The sequence below is a fragment of the Pleuronectes platessa genome, chromosome 4, assembly GCF_947347685.1.
Source record: "Pleuronectes platessa chromosome 4, fPlePla1.1, whole genome shotgun sequence".
NCBI lineage: Eukaryota > Metazoa > Chordata > Actinopteri > Pleuronectiformes > Pleuronectidae > Pleuronectes > Pleuronectes platessa.
Genome location: NC_070629.1, coordinates 5,738,030 through 5,755,513, shown reverse-complemented (window position 1 = coordinate 5,755,513; position 17,484 = coordinate 5,738,030). Strand labels below are relative to the sequence as shown.

At 41.1% G+C, this 17,484-nt stretch overlaps 1 protein-coding gene across 1 annotated transcript in view; it reads left to right on the top strand.

Annotated features, from left to right (window-relative positions):
* The first annotated feature begins 734 nt into the window (after positions 1-734).
* The window catches only part of nsmfb (NMDA receptor synaptonuclear signaling and neuronal migration factor b), a 48,941-nt gene continuing 32,191 nt past the window's right edge, over positions 735-17,484 (top strand). Inside the window, exons 1-2 of the mRNA XM_053421408.1 lie at positions 735-805; positions 16,659-16,720. Coding sequence (XP_053277383.1) covers positions 735-805; positions 16,659-16,720 — 133 coding nt within the window. The remainder of the gene's footprint in view (positions 806-16,658; positions 16,721-17,484) is intronic.

Genomic DNA, 17,484 nt, shown 5'->3' with positions numbered 1-17,484 from the left:
ACGTCACCTTCTGAAATGGTGTGTGGGATATTTGCATGATTTAAAAAATCCTCAACATGAAGGAGGATACAGTCAGCTGGCAGCACGCGCCTGTGTCTTGTTATTCAGTTAAAAACAAAAAGAAGCATAAATGTAGATGGCTGAGCAAGCTGGAGGTGAGTTGGAAAAGTATTGTTGTTTTTAGTCTCAGCTACAAGTAAACAACATCCGGTTGGTGACGCTTCCCTCTCATCTCGTGGGTTTCTCTCGGAGCCAATTTCTAACATGTTTGATATTAATGATTCAAAATTAGGGAGGCTCTGGATCAATTAATATTTTTTAACTTCAGGTGAAATGATCAGTGCCATTATTAAAGTTATTCAGCGTGCTTTTAAATGAAAACGTGTGCAGTGGAACAGGTATGATCTGTTACCCGCTCTTCCTTTTATGGTCTGTTTCCTTCTGGAAGCCTCCGCTGGATGAGGCGCTCAGAGCGCAGCGCGCCTCATCCACTCTCCCTCCATCCGCCAGCGGAGCTGCAGCGCTCTCCGCTCAGCTCGTCCGCCTTTTCTCTCTTTAACCGGCAGACATGATGCTGGCAAACATGAAATTATCACAGACGCGACTTGTCGGACAGTGATGATTTTTTATTCGAGCCCATTCGGTGATTTTTCTCTCGTTTGCTTCGTTTCCACGTCGTCGACCAGTCTGTGGAATGGTGTGCGTGTTCTCCCCGGGGTCGTGTCCACTTCAGCATGGGAACTGCGGTGTCAAAAAGGAAGAATCTGAGGAGTGATGCGATATCTTCCGTGGCCGCGAAAGTTAGGTGAGTGTGCCCGGGGTCTGTGGTGCTCTGAAGCCGGGAGGGGCAGGAGAAGAGCAGGGTGCCTTTTAACTAATACCGATTCTCTGATGGAGGATTTTACACGAATTACTACTGGATGCACATATTAAGGTGAACTTTAAGGTGAACTGACGGTGCAAAGTAAAATAATGAATTCTCATGAGGTCGTGACTCTTCTGTGAGTTCGGCTGGTTTCAGGGGGAGCGCAGGTTACTCTGCTCCATTTAAAGTTTCACTTTGGCTTCTAGCTTATTTTCTCTCTTTTTTTTCTAAATTGTTCCTATTGTTATTTTCATTGTCCAATTTAATTCAATTATTTTCTGTCTGGAAATGAATGTCTGCTCATTTTTACTAAACATTATTAATATATGAGATTCGACTGAATGAAGAAAAACCTCCCACCCTCAGCCGCTCGTTATGCCGTAATAACATTTCTAGAAGTTTTGAACCTGAAGCCGTTTAACTGGCTGCCCTTTTTTAATAGTATGTGCATCTTAGGGAAGTCATCTGTCTTGTAGGCATATATAAGTCCCTCTGATGAAATTTGAGTCTATCATATTTAGCATTATTTACACTGAATGTAATTGAAGACAAAACTAAAATTATATGACTTTGACCTTAATACATATACTTATTGTAACGTCAAAGTTTTTTCTTAACACTTTAGATTTGGAGTCATTGCTTTACAATTATCAAATCAAGAATTTCTTTTCTTTTCTGTACCCGTTTCACATTTTATTGCAAAGCTGAATGCTGCATATCATCAATCTCAATTTGTACAGCACAGTTCTTACAGAGGAGGACACAGTGTTCTTTACGGCAAAACGTAGAAAACATTGAAGAAAATGAGAAAGAAAATACGTATTAATTCTCCACACCAATTAAATAGACGAATAGTCACATACAGGACATGGAGTATACACAGTGTGTATTCCCTTTGCTTTAATGAGATGGTCACCCGCTTCCAGATAGACTGTCTTGGACTCATGACTAATAATGACATTTAACTTTGAATGTGTGCGTCATGTAATGAAAGGTCTTTGTGTCATGGTTGTCGGATCAGTGTATTAATCGGTTCCCAAGGCTGCGAGGATGACGAATGTTTCCCGGTGGGAGATGCCCTCGGTGTCGCCCACCTCACCGACCCTCAGAGGCCAGGCTGCAGACAAATGAAGCACTCTCCAGCGCTACATGATATCTCAGCTAGTGTGCAGTGTAATAAAGGCACATATGCTTAAAACACACAGCGCCTTTCCATCTCACTTACACACTCAGCACCACGCTGACTTATGCACACATTCGCCAACTCTATTTGTCTGCGTCTTCCTCGTGCTGTTTGTGTGTTTTATCGCCTCCCTCTCTCCGCCTCGCTTGCTTTTTTCACACCTCAACTCCCCATAAATCACTCCGATCGCGGCCAGCCTCCCAGACGTGGCATGTGGACTGCAGCCAAGGCTTGTATGTACTTCCCTCTTTTATCAGTAATCACAAGCCACACTCTAGTTGACAAGGAGTATAATGGCTTTCGGTGAAGAATAAGCGCTTCCCCTGAATCCCAGCCGCTCCGTCTGAGCTGAGCCGGGATTAGTAATGTTTCTCCATCCTGCTAGGAGATCTGAGTTCATCTGTTGTACAGCGAGTGAGCCAACGCATCAAACAAATCTAATAGCATGTCTTTGTTTTTGGGTGAGTATGATAGTAAGGCCATTAAGGGATTATACTGGAGGTGTGATTAATAGGATCCTGTTTTCCTGTTCACTCTGCTTCACCCTGATCCTGGGAGAGTTAATACTTTCACTATTTTACTTGAAAACACTGCAAAGATCTTTACCTTCACAATGGGTCATAGACGTTTGGGTTGACAAAGGTTACACTGGTTGGGTTCTCAGGTATTATTTTAAGTGCCAACATAACTACACAAAGTTCCACAAGTGAGAAAATCAACGGGGCAGGGGAGGCAGATGGGCTTCTAGGACTTGGGGCCGGGGGGCCAGGGGCAGGCTCATCTTCGCCTGTACTTGCTGATGTTGATGAAGAAAAAACAAGAATTAAATCGCTCCACTTTTTAAACTCTTTACTGAGCCACTCATTGTGTGTGTATGGCTGGGGCATAAGGCCCTCATCCCCCATGTTAGTGGATTGGACAAAGTCTAAAAGTAAATCTCAGCAGTTCCTGTCAGTGTAGGCAGTGTAACCCCATTTTTTTTTCAGTATGTCTTATTTTAATGAGTTATTCGATGATATCAACATTGTTAAACATCATGATTGACGGATTAAACTGTGTCAAGCTTGCTCGAGAACCACTGCCTTGGCTCCTGTGCAGACTCTGGCTCCAAATGTGTGAGATGGCAGCATCTCGATCCGATATACTTTGGCTTCATTTCTGGATAGTGGGAGGAAGTTGAGATGTGTAGTCCAGAAAATAAAGCTTCAGAGAAAAGCAAACCAAGCTCATCAATTCGGCAGACAGAACGGTGTGTGAGGAGGTTCAGACCCTGATGCCTTGAAAACTCTAAAGGGCAAAAAGTAGGTTGATATATATAATAAATCAATGTGTGAAAAAATGATGTAGATATAACCAATTTTGTAGGTTATTTTTAGTGTCAGCCTGACTAAGGAGAAATGCGAACATGATGTTACTTAAAGTAGAACAGCCAAGCTGTATCAACATTAGATCTTGGTCCATTGTGTTGCTAATAGGAACAGTTTTGACACAGGTTATTTTTTATACCCTGACGATTGCTCTTAGAATCAAAGTTTTCAGTAAAAAGGGCTTAATCCTCACAGGATCTCTGAGTGCATCGAGCACAAAGTATTGTCTCACACTATCTCCCTGTCCTGTTTCTGAGAGATCTCTATATGACAGCACACCAAAAACAGGCCGTCTGTTTTGATTAGCCACTTGATAGATAACGTCACCATTAATATTTCAAAAATGTTTGAGTCACCTCTGAAATGAGCTGCACAGCACAACGGTTTTCAGGTCTTAATAGTTTCCACTTCAGTGAAAATGGGATTTCATGGCCTCTTTCCCACAGGACGGTGCGACCAGCAGCGAGCCTGTCCTCATCGCTGCACAGATTAGCTGCAGTCATGGTCCACTGTGGCTATTAGCTAAAAAACATCTGGGTCACCACTCTGAAAAAAACAAGTCAGAATCACAGTTGGAAAATTATACATGAGGCTTTGAAGGCTAAATATGACACATGATGTTTGAACCAACAGTGCTGATACATACTTATAATTAGGGATGCACCGATTTATCGGCCGAACATCGGTAGCGGCCGATATTCGCCTCGTTTACTGATATCGGCTTATCGGTAATAAACTTGACTTTCACCGATATCTTTGGCCGATGTTCATATTTGTTGTAAAACCGCTGGGCACGTGTCGCAGCTGGGGAAGCAGTCGCTCCGTCGCCCTCCTCTCCACAGCCAGAGGCTCAGTGTGCGGCACCGGGAGGTCCTAATCCGGTGGCGCCTAACGGCGTCGCTGGTGCGGGGGCTTTCTTTCTCTTGGACCGCGGGGCGGTGTCCATCGCCGGCACGGAAGGCGGGCCGTTGGAGGGGACCGGGTACGGCGGTCGGCGGCGGCGACTCTGGACGCGTGTCGGGCCCTTCTCGCGGATCACCTCAGCTACGGCGACCGCTGGGGGAACCCTCCGGCTGGCGCCTAGCAGCTGACTGAGAACTGGTGCGGACCAGGGGAATCCGACTATTTAATTAAAACAAGCATCGCGAAGGGCCACGGGGGGTGTTGACGCGATGTGATTTCTGCCCGACACTAAAAACAGGTAAAACTGAGGAGGGCTTGTTAAGTTATCTTGACTCACGCAGTGTAACTTGGTGTAAAAAGTATGAACGTAGCATCTGTTTAAGTATTTTATTCTCATGTGCATCGGCTCTATTCATCCGTCTCATGCACAGGTAACAAGGGAACTGACAACATACGTCATACACACAGAAGCCGTAACACCTCTAATAAACGGGCAATACTGCTACCGTAAAACAATGACAAGAGCGTTCTCTATAATGATACTTTAACAGGGCTGTTTTAGACAGGGTGAAAAGTGCTGTTTTAAATAATCCTTGTGGTATTTTGACCAAAATATGTTACAGTCATTTCATTAAGATCCCAAGGAACCATTTCAACTTGCGGAAAAATGGTCATTATATGTCTCTGTTAAATAAAGTTTAGTTAAATCAAAGATTGTTTCATAAATCTGATTCAATTTGTGTCATTAAAAGATAAGAGTGATGAAGGGCTGAACATTTTTTAAATAGTGCTTTTTAAATAATGATTTAATTATTTTTCTGGCACAAAAGGGTGAATGAATAACAACAAAAAGAAAATAAACAAACATCGGTATCGGCTATCGGCCAGATTTTTATTTTAAATATCGGTATCGGCCAAGAATTTCCATATCGGTGCATCCCTACTTATAATCATAAAGTTGAATTACTCTATACGGCACATCGTAACACTGCAAGGTAAGAATGGGAGAGAGGGATGCCATGAGGCAGCATTCCTCATATAACTGGTAAATTGACTAACTAACTAAAGAAGCCAGCCAATGCTTGTCTAACTTGATTCATACTAGAGTACAATCATCAGCTGGAATCAAATAACATATACAGTACATAGCTGGTAGTCCTCCTGCTTTGCAGATTTTTCGTTAAGCCATCTACACTGTCTGTCTGGACAGAAAATATGTATTGTCCAATCGCAGGTGCCCACTGGGCTCCACAATAAGTTTGTACTCCTTTACTTCTCAGCAGAGGTGTAAAGTAACAAATTACATTTACCCACATTACTGTTTTTGAGTAGTTTTTTAAATGGGTCATTTTACTTTTACTTAAGTAGATTTTGACTGAAGTATTGTACTTCGCTACATTGGATATTACTTCCGTTACTGAGTAAAAAAAATAACGTAGTTCAAGGCGCAAGGCAATTCTCACTGCATTGGTAGACAGTGTTGTCCAGGAACGAGTTCAAAAGAACACGTTCATTACAACAGCACGGCACACCTGCCAGTAGCGATCTTTTACGTATTTTCAGGAAGTGCCTTTTCAAAATAAAATAAATCAAAACTTAGATTTGTTGTGTCTTTTGTTTGCAGGGTATGAATAAATAAACAGGCAAAATTAGCGGTAACAGAGGCAACAGCTATATAATGCTCAAACTCAACAAGAAGTTTGTAGACTAGTGCTCTAAAGGTGGACCAAAGTTTAACCAAAAATTTAAATATACAGTGGGACAGCGGCATTTTAACTTTTTAATTTAGCTGCCATATGGTTCATGTCATGACATGTCCTCCCAAAAGTTCTTAAATGTTGTGTTAACATGTTAAATGTTTGACATGTTTAATGTCATTGAATTTATATTTGTAAAGATTCTCCTATAATTAAAAATAACTGTTTTTGGATTGGATTTATGACCCTTTGAACTTTTTTGCACTGTATGGGAGTGTCCCCCATCAAGTAGTTGGAAGTAACTAAGTAACTTTTACTTAAAGTATATTTTGAATGAACTACTTTTTACTTTTACTTGAGTAGATTTTTAGATGGGTACTTTTACTTAAGTAAAATTTCATCAAAGTAAAGGTACTTTTACGTGAGTACAATATTTCAGTACTTTTTACACCTCTGCTTCTCAGTCATGTGTGGAGAATTTAAAAGCAAATTTGCTTAGCTATTGATGTTTTTGCATAGATTTACTATGTAATTGTACAGTGTTGAGGCCAGTCTTAACACACCTAAGGGACATGGTCTTGCCCTTTCAAAAGCAGTCTGTGTTTTCAGGAACTCGGAAAGCCTCCAAAAGCTTAACTTTAGCTTCATTTAGCCATAGCATTGTGGTCAGTTTGTGCCCAAATGCTTCTAGTACTTTCCTAGCGATGCTTTGATGTTGTCCTTATGAATTCTGAGATAATCCTCTTGGTTCCTCCTTATTCCTTTGTGCAATGCACCAGTTTCATAGCAAAACAGTCCTAGAGCATGACGGCCACTATTTCTAACAGTATTTACAGTGGGTGTGTGTACAGTGCAGTGACTGGTTAGTACAGTGTATAAAGTACAGTGAAGTGTCTCCATCACCATCTTGGCCAATTATTGCAAGAGAAAGTACTTGAACTGTAGGACTACTAAAGCATAAGCGGAATAGTAGGGCAGTGGTGTGCCTTTCCCCTGGCCATTGGAGTGGCCAGGATCTGTACACTCTAATGGCCAGGGGAATGTAAACTAAAAGTCTAATCCCAGTGAATCCTAACAAACAAGCCCCATTCTGAAGGTCTGGGAAAGTGTCGAGCAGAGGGAGAGGTCCCTCCTGTTAGGGTCTGGGGGTGACCCAAAGACAGATTGTGTAGAAAGTAGTTGTAACTACTGTAGAAAGTAAACAAGAATTCGGTGAAAAAAAGAGCATCGATGTAACTATGGCTGTAAAAGAGCTGAGATGTCATCAAAGGGAGCAATCGAATGGTCGAATCTCATGTAATTTGTCAAGGAACTATCAGGGGGGTGTTTTTATGGGAAAACCCCCAAGATACCAGAGATTGATGTCGCTCTTAGTCTGTGTTGTCAACAGTCATGAAGAATGACCTCTGGTAACCTTCACTAATATCAATAAAGCTCCGCCCACACTGTGCCCTTGGCCTAATGGATACTGACCTGTAATTGCCGTAGTCTTGTATACTGCGTCTAGTACTGCGCAATCTAATTAAGTAGAAAAGAGTAAATAATAATGCACAAGCCAATATCCAATAAAAAACCTTATAAGGGTGTCACTCCATCTCACCCAGAAGCTGCTTCTGCATGAGCAATTATCCTGCCTCCTCCTTGTCTCTTGTCTGTCATGTGATGAGATACTTGACGTCGGGTTTTTTCCGCTCGAGCGCCCATTGATGAACCTTCTTACATTCTCTTGAGAAATATGGGTAATTACATGACTCATGGCCTTTGTTCAGTGATAGCGGAGCAATTGTCTCTTAATGAAGTCAGCCTTTTATTAGCCAACCTTCCTATAGTGTACAGCTAGACAGGCAGCAACCGGACAGATAGATAACAATAGACACAGACCTAACTGGTGTTATAAATCTACAGCAGGTCACATAATCTGTTCTGCTGCTTTGCTTGTCCTTCCTTTTGCATGTGACCAACCAATCAATTATAAATGAATGGATTAAAGTTTTATTACTGCATCATGCATACAGTTATACTGGCCCCTTTACGATGTTATAACAAGAAGTCTGTAAATCAAGAAAATCTACAACAATCCAGAACAAAATTCATAAATCATGGACAAATACTGTGCTGTAAATTTTATACAGTAAAACAGTAGGAAATTAAAGCACTGGAAGTGTCTGTTAAAAAAATACAAAAAAATGTAAACAGGTCAAATATAGCTTAAAAAGATAAGTAATGAAGGTAGTCAAAATGAAAACTTGCATTTTAACCAGTGTTAGCATATGAACTCTCAGCTGAATGTTAATAAAGGGATTTGTGTTGACCAGTAAAAAAACAGTTAAAACATCAGTTGCTCTTTTGCAGGCTTTTCAATTCAATTCAGTCTTAAGGCGCTTTACATAGAAGGTCAAGACCTTAACAATTATAGAGAAACCCAATAGTTCCCACAATGGGCAACACTTTGGCAACACTTTTAACTGGAAGAAACCTCCAACAGAACCAGACTCAATGGGTGCGGCCATCGGCCTCAATAGGTTGGGGTGAGCAAGGAAAAATGGGGAGAAGAGGAGAGGTGGGTGGATAAAAGGGGAGAGAGGGAAAGAGAGAGCGGGGGGGACTAATTATAATAACAATAATAATTACGATAATAATAGTTGTTGTCTGAATCCTGAGTCAGAAATGAGAGAGAGAGAGAGAGAGAGAGAGAGAGAGAGAGAGAGAGAGAGAGAGAGAGAGAGAGAGAGAGAGAGAGAGAGAGAGAGAGCAAAGTTAGTGACATGTAGTAAGATAAATAAAGGAATTTGGCGGCAGACAGACAGAAAGAAGGGGGGAACTCAGTAATGCTGCTATAGGTCTAGACCACTGGAAGAACTCCCATCATGTACTAAGGGTTCAGGACCCACCTGATCCAGCCCTAACTGTAGGCTTTATCAAAAAGTTTGAAGTTTAAAGCTAAAGATAGTGCCTGCCTCCCGAGCCAAGAGTGGGAGCTGGTTCCACAGGAGAGCAGCCTGGGAGCTGAAGGCTCTACCTCACATTCTACTCTTAAAGACTCTAGGAATCACAAGGGAGCCTGTGTTTTGGGAGCAAAGTGATCAATTGGGACAATACGGTGTTATGAGCAACACGTATAATACAAAAGGATGTGAGACTCCTTAACTCCCCATTCTGGTTGCTGAAGTTGTCAAAATTCTATAAGTGAGGAGTGCTGTCCTTCCGTTTTTGCAACTCAGGATTTAAAGCTTGAAGATGTGTGAGATGTAGCATTCTGCATCCTTCACCTGGGTATTTTTAACACTATAAATCATTGTTGTGTAAATAATCTGCAATTATAGATCCTATCTTTTTATTCCAGACTTATACTCCCCCTCTCCCTTTTCCCTTTGTTTTTTACCTTCTACCCATCCTGTCCATGTCCTCTCCCATCCTCCTGTACTCTTGTCTCCTTATTCCATCTCTTCTCCACTCTTTTATCTTTGTGGGCTTTAATGTCAAATAAGTATCTCGGCTATAATGATGCCCTGTTGATGACTCCCTCATTGATCTGACTAATTATGGTCTGGATTGCTGATCACCTCCCAGCGAGCGGATGGAACATGGAGTGCACAGCAGGGTCAAAACTTGAACAAACCTCCTCCATCAGCCGGGGTTCGGTGCAGAGCCTGTGCCCACATTACAGCCTGGTACAGTGAAACATAAAGCCACAGACTTTATGATGATACTGCCTCACTTCTAAGATGACTTATTTTTTATTTCTGCTGTATCAGTTACCATAATATATTGCTTAGATGAAATATTTGCAGCGATATTTATACAGGAGTTTTACATCCATGGATGTTAGGCAAATACAAGGCGTTGGTTCATTGAGAAAAGCTTTATGTTGTGCTAATTCACCAGTTTGGTAATTAAAAGAGTGCCATTCAAACGTCAACATTTTTCCACCTCTATCTGTTGTAAATACCTTTGTGTGGATTTTTTGAGTATTTCCACTTACAATTTGAAAAGCCTATAAAACAGATCTAATGTCATTGATTTCTGGTGTGTGTTTCTTTCCACTTTTTTTCATGCACATTTTTGAAGAGATGAAAATGGCAGCAGATAAAAACATCATCATACTGTATGTGGACCAATGAGAAGGCTGCAACGTCCTTTGAATTAAGACAAAAGTGGACATTGTATGCTCTCCCTCACCAAGCTTTCCAACGAGTTAATACATTCATGGTTTTCCATCACTTGAAGTCTGTTTGGCACTTTTATCATCTGGTTGTGCCTTCTTCCTCTGCAGTAGTATAATGGCTTAAGAATTTGCACCACAAAATGTTTCAATGAAACAAGTCTATTCTAACCTGCAACTTACCCAGGATGGTAGTGGATAGAAAAGTGCATAGGCACTTGCTTTTCTACAAGTTAGTAATACAAATAGATGGAAACTCAAAGAAAGCATCAAATCAAATTTAAATTGCTTTGCACATTTCAGTGGTGCGTTTCGAAGCAGCAGTGTGATGGATGGATTCTCCTTGTTGGTGAAAGTCCCTGATCCTTGAAATTGATTTTCTGTACATTACACTTAGCTAAGTCAAGTGGCAGTGCACAGTTTGATACAACTGTGGTAATAAGTAATATATGCTCAATAATTATAACATTAAAACCAAAGGGATATGCTAACCATTTATAGGAATTGCAAATGAACAAGCATTGCATAGCACTTTGACCTTGACATTAGCATTATGTACAGCCACAATATACACCTCTAGTAGCCTAATGGCAACCCAAGCACCAGTCAGAAATTACTCAGCATACCAAACAGAAATATGCACATTGTTTCTGTCATTGCTTGTTGATATGAACTTGCACTAATCAAAACATGTTTATTAATAAGGGGTCATATGACTGCAGGTAATGTGAAAGAAGCTGCTTATGGTGACGCTTCCAGCTGCAGCAGCAGCAGGTGAATGTTCAGACAAACCCAGTTCACAACAGCTGTTCTTTTAGAGAGTGAACATAGAGGAACATTTAACAGTTTAGGAGCCAGACATTTTTCTACATAGTCACTATAAAAGCCTTATGACAGTCAGTTGCCATATACTCTCATAGTACAGCAGTCAAATCATCGCACTCTTCACCCAAATGATGCAAAGGATTAATTTATAGTTTTATTTGTTCCCCTGGTCCTTTTCTGGGTTGATCACTGAAAGAGCTGGCGAACTACCTGACTTATTGAGTCATGATGGTCTTATTTCCGTTTCAGCCTGATAAAGATTCTACAAGGGACAAAGTTTTCTGAACTAAAACAGGTCAAAATAAAAAAGAAGTGTGAATATGATTGGTGTTCATTAAGCAGCTCCTCATTCAGACTTGTTTAGCTTCCATCAGATTAGCAAATGAACATTCCTGCTGCCAAAACAGCATCTACCAATCGTTTAATCATCTGAGGTTGGAATTGTGTGGAGCTCGGGCAGTCAGCCAAATCCAGTTATTGTACTGCCAGGACTCCCTGATAACGGCGCAGCAGGACATACAGAGAGAGTAAGATAAGAGGATAATTGTCGAACTAGATGTTTGAAGTGTCAACTAGTCATTTTCTTCTTTTGAAGGACTATCAATAGATGACGAATGAGGGAGTAGAGGATGATGGGACAGATAGAGGAAAGGGTGAAGATAAGGAAATGTTGAAAGAGTAGAAATAGTCAAAGAGTAAGAGAACTGAGGAAGAGAAGAAGGTGAGCTAGGCTGAACACAAGAGCACACTGGAAAAGGGGTACAGGAAAAGGAGCAGAACGCTGATGGTGTGGATTTGGAGATCTGAGCACTGGCCTCATTGGTTGAAGAACCTTAAAGAGGTCATGAGCAGAGTTGGGCAAGTTACTGAAAATTAGTACTTAGTTACAGTTACTAGTTACTTCTTGTGGAATTACAGTAACGCGTTACTTTGTAGCGCATTACTCCCAACACTGGTCATGAGAGAGTCAGCACCAGTACTGAATTACAGCACATCCTGTCATAGACTATAGCACAAACATATAATATTTTACACTTGTGAATCATGAAGAGCAGATTAACACTGTGTTACCTTGACCATGCCCCCTGCACAAATTCCATCCATCCACCCATCAATCCTCTATACTGCTTATCCTGCCATGAGGGAGCTTGAGCCAATCGAAGCCGACAGTGGGTGAGTACACCCACAGTTCGCCGGGGTCTTGCAGGGCTAACAAATATAGACAAACAACAAGTCATGCTCACAATCACACACCTATGGTCAATCTAGAGTATCCAATAAACCTGCATACTTTTGAACTTCCCCCAAATAAGGGCCCCAGGCCAGCTGTTATGTTTGAACCCAGAACCTCTCTACCTCTCTAACCAATAGTGCTGTTTGCTTGGACTGTGGTGATGCTGGCTGCAGCTTTATTTCCGAACCTGGCAAAGCTACCTGCAGTAATTGAGCCAAATCAATTAAAAGGCCGGTTGCTGGAATCAGTTCACAGAGCCCAAAGACTGGAGGATCAGCTGGGCTGTCGTGAGCGAGCCCCTTCTCGTGAACACTGATGTCCTGATCGACGACGTCACTCCCATTGATGAGTCCCAGCTGCTGCTGCTACAGAGCACTGGTCGCCTGGTTACCGGTTATTCAAAGTAATGAATCACATGTCCGAATTGCACCCAATTTGACACTGCACTTTGTTGGGCCCTTAACAATACAGATATCAAGTATGAAAGAGATAAGATGAATGGTTCTTAAGATGTGCATTCCAGTTACCGACAGACACAATAACTACACAGATTGCTTATCTGTGCTGTATGCATTCGAAAAATCCTCCTATTCATCTCTCTTTTTTCAATATTTCAAAGTACACACATTAACAAAATGACACCCTAAAGCAGCTGTTGAAATAATAAGTTGTACTGTATGCACAAAATATTTTACTCACAGGAACACTCCGCAAACATCGAGAAAGCACAGCACACCTTTATCCTTGTGTCTGTCTGACTGAGGCTCTTCTGTTTGTTCTTCCAGCTCTGTAACGTTCACCACTGAGCCATTAGATGTGAATATTTCCCCAGGCATCTATACCCTACATCCCTCATATGTGCCTCATATATAGAGCCATTCCACGCTTCACACATAGAGCGAAGGAAGGAGGAGAAGCCTGGCATATAACCAGCCCATAAGAGGATGAAATCATCTTGTTCCTGGATCATCTGTCTCCTCTCTGTCCTCCCTCCACCTCTTATTTTATTAGTCTTTGCTTCGCTTATTATTCCTCCCTCCGTCATCCCACTTCCCACTCCACCCTTACTTTATATTTTAGTCCTATAAACACATCTCCCTCTTGTCACAGTGTTTCTTCTTCTCCCTGCTCACATGTCACATGGCTGAAAACATGCAGTGGAGAAAAAAAATCAGTCCAGAAGCACAGAGCAGATATTCACAGCAGCAGCAGCAGCAGCAGGATTACGTACGGCTGGATCGCGGTCAGCAGAGTTCAGCTGCGATTTGTAATTGTGTTAAAACCCAATAACATCGAAGTGTTGTGTGGTCTGTGTTTCTGAAATCATACATTTAGAAACTAGGCTGATCAAGGCCAGTCATCTGAAAACCCTTATGTATTGGCATAAAGTTTACTCTAGAATTTGGTAAATTTCGTTATAACCACAATCCCTGTTTTAAACCCCAGCACTGGTGACAGCCATGGCCACAAGATAATGTTTTACATTAGCGTTCTTGTGATCATAGTAATTACAACTCAAATGAATACCTTTTATTAAATTCCATATGGTCCTGAATGGGACAGGGACTGGTGGGCAGGAGTGTTGAATCAGTAGGATACCAGGCCCTGCTATTACGCACTTGCATGATATACTGAATCACTTAGATAGACATCATCAGTAATTATTAGTTCCAGTTATGCTGTGTCAGTTTTCAGTCAAATTATGTGGTCAACTTGATATTACTGGGGGGAAATGTTGGAAGTATTCTGTCATAATAAATGGGATCAGATGGTGAATAATGAAGTCATGTTTTTGTATGAGGAGGCTTAGAAATCGTAAAGCCTCAGGCTCCACATGTCTAACATAAACGAATGGTCTAGTGCATTTGCTAAGCTGAGACATATGTAGATTCCCCATACATTTTAAATATATAATATAAATATATTGTTGTTAAGACTATACCTTTTTCAGTTTTTAGCGGTAGGCCTTTTATCTTATCACTGAACTCTACTTTTATAGGATGGGAATGAGGGGAAATACTGTGTGGTGCAGTAAAATAGCAAGTGAAAAGATTTATTCCTTAAGTTTGGCCTATACAAGTCCAGTCCTTTAGCTTGGGACACTGCGACTATTTGTCCTCTGTGAACTGAGAAAACGTTTCTACATCCCCTCCTCTCAGCATAGTATATGGAATCTTTATTGGAATGAGTTCAAGGAGTCAAGCAGATATATCAGAGATGATTGCATTTTCTTTCTTGTGACCTCCCTCCTCCGCTTCTCCCGTCATCCAGGCTGGGAGGGAGTTTTTCGCGGGGAGAGCTGCCGCACGTGCAGTCTCATATTTAATTAGAGTGTCGTCAGCAGGAAGGCATATAGGCTACAGCAACAACACTGCAATTCCATTTCACTGCAGCCCCCCTGAGATTTAGCCCTGCGTGCATGTAGAGAGCATATTGAGTGTGTTGTGTTTATTTCTGCATGCTGTTCTCCATGCGTACTCTAAGGATGTGGGAGATTGTATGTGCGTGCAGATGGCAAAAATGTTGTTCATTGTAAAAATGTGTGTGTTTCAGGTGGAGAAATGTTTATCTGACTATGTAACAAACTATTTCACACTTAAGTTATGCCAAGCTATGTATAATTCAAATTAAAGTTGAAGTAAAGTCGATTTCTCCTTAGGTTTTGAGTGAGAACAAATAAACCACAGTAATTTTCTCATTTTCTATCGAGAATAAACCAGCTATTGGGTTTCATTATGTTGTACTGAGACAGCTTCAGTGCCCCACCCCCATTTTTCAGCAAACCTACCTAGTTTAAGTAATGTACTGTTAGCGTTTGAAGATGTCTCTTTACAGCATTCAGCTTATGGAAAGGCCTAATGTGCCATTCAATTTGTATTTCACTCTTGAAGTGTTGGAAAGAAAGACTAGAAAAATAGACCAACCAGCTGGTGCTGTGAAATACTAAAAGCACCAGCACCTTTCAAGATTAGCTTAGCTAAGATAAGATCAAATAAGCCAAGATAAGATAATACTTTATCAGTACCACTTTGGGGAAATTTGCCGTGTAACCATAGCAAATGGGAGAGAGAAAAATCAAACTCCATAAACTAAAGATCCAATACATACACAGGAAAAATATAAATGAAGTATATGGATGGAAATCTGTTGAAAGGCCTGAGTGAGATTTAAAAAGTACATGTGGTAAACTGGCAGTCTACCTCAGTAATGTGTGACCGAATTTGCTATGCTGTAGAAGTCTCCTAAGGCCTTTCATTTAGTGAGGATGTTGCTAAGGTGGCAGAAGTGTTTGGACTTAAAAGAATGTAACAAAACTTCCTGCCTACACTAACATTGCACCAATAAAGAGTATCGATACAATCAGTCACTGTCAGATGGAATCGGAAATTCAGCTCCCTTGGTAATTAGCCACTTCCATGAAATGTCAATGAAATGTGTCATTTCATACAAAACATGAGCAGTTTTTATCCTGAATACACATTTCTTAAAGGGTTGAAATGTACTGCATGATACAAATTTCCCACTTGTATCATGCAGTATAAAGCTTACAATGGCATTGATTGATCCCATTATGTGCTAAGAGGTGATTTTTTTTTTTATGGATTGATGAGTCTATATGCATCAGAACCACAGGGCTTGGACCACTGTGCATGAGCTAATGACAGTCATTGAAAGCTGCTCCCTCTCTCAGAGTTGCGACATTGAGCCTTTTTAATGCAACAATCTAGAAGGGCTTTGACATAGTTACAATTGCAGATACGGCTTTAATATAGTGGCGCCTTGTTTACACTTTCCACCAATGCCAAAAATAAATGTGTGTTTTTAGTCGAGAAAATGTCCCTTTTTGTTTCTGCTGTTCAGTTAAAGGCTGATGTCAGCAATGATGAGAGAAATATCTGAGGATAATTACATGTAGGAGATGACATTATGTTTCAGTACCTAGACACAGTCTGTCACTTGGGTGCTTCACACCATGCCAGTTCTTTGCTGTCCCTGCCAATAAGCAAGATTTCATTATATTCCTGAGTATGTGCCTTTTTCCTGAGTATGGCTGGCACACGCAATGTCACAGTCCCCTATGGGGGGCTATCAGCTGCGCAGGGGGAGACAAGCTGTAGCTCCCAAGCTGTTTCCCAGTCCTTCAGTCACTGTATAAGAACATCATGTTACCCTGGAGAGAGACGACTGTTATTAAGTATAGATTCAGAATGCCAACAAAAAAGCAGCTTCTTACAGACTGGTGTCCATCTACTTGGCTGGTAGCACATACAGTATATAGACAGTCACCCATGAAGAGACCTCACAGTTAAAAAGCTCAGACATCTTGCTAAAAAATTTGTTAGACCATGCCTCTTTTTGAGCCACTTCTGTGTTTCCCATTAGTGGTTGAGGCTGAACTGCTTCATTGTTGTGTCTCTACAGAGCAGCCAGAGCATTTGGAGAATACCTGTCCAATACCAACCCAGAGAACCGAAACGGAGCAGGTAGGTGACACCAACACACACACTGGAAATAGAATCTAGCGACCAACCCTAGCACTGTCTGGTATAGTCTTGCACCAGCCAGTACAACAACATTGGAAGCAAAGATTTTGCAATTCCTCTGACTTAGTTGAAAATATTACCCCAAAGAATCAGGCCTGGCATACATCGTATCCTCACAATTGGAAGAAAAACTACAAGCAGTTCTGATTGTATCAGAGATTCAGAGAAGTTTATTCTGTGATGGAGATGTTCTATTCCACTAAATCCTCAAAATGAAATTTATTTTGTGAGCAAAATGTAGATGTACCTGCTTCAACGTCAATTCAAGATATTTAGGAAGTATTCCAATAGCAATGTGTTTTTAAATGACTCTTGTCAACTATTGAATGTCAATGCTCTGCTGAACTGTGAAATTCTGTGCATTAGAAACTAACTTGTTTACTGACAATTAGTTAGTAAGCCAGAGATCAAGGCAAGCCCAGCAACTTGACCGGACTAGATCTGAACACACATATAATGTCACAGTGTTTGTCCAAACTTAGTTCCTGACAGACTCGGGTATCCACATTCTAGTGTGCACGCTCAGTACAGTAGTTCACCACAAGTATTGAAAAGCTCCTAGCACCACCTAGGTATTTATCACCACCTAAGGGCCCATGGATGGAATTTGTCAGACCTCTTTCAGTTTAATAAAGGCTTTACTCTTTTAAAAAACACAACCCTACCCAAAATAGTAAATCTTCAATTTCACTGAAATCCAGAAA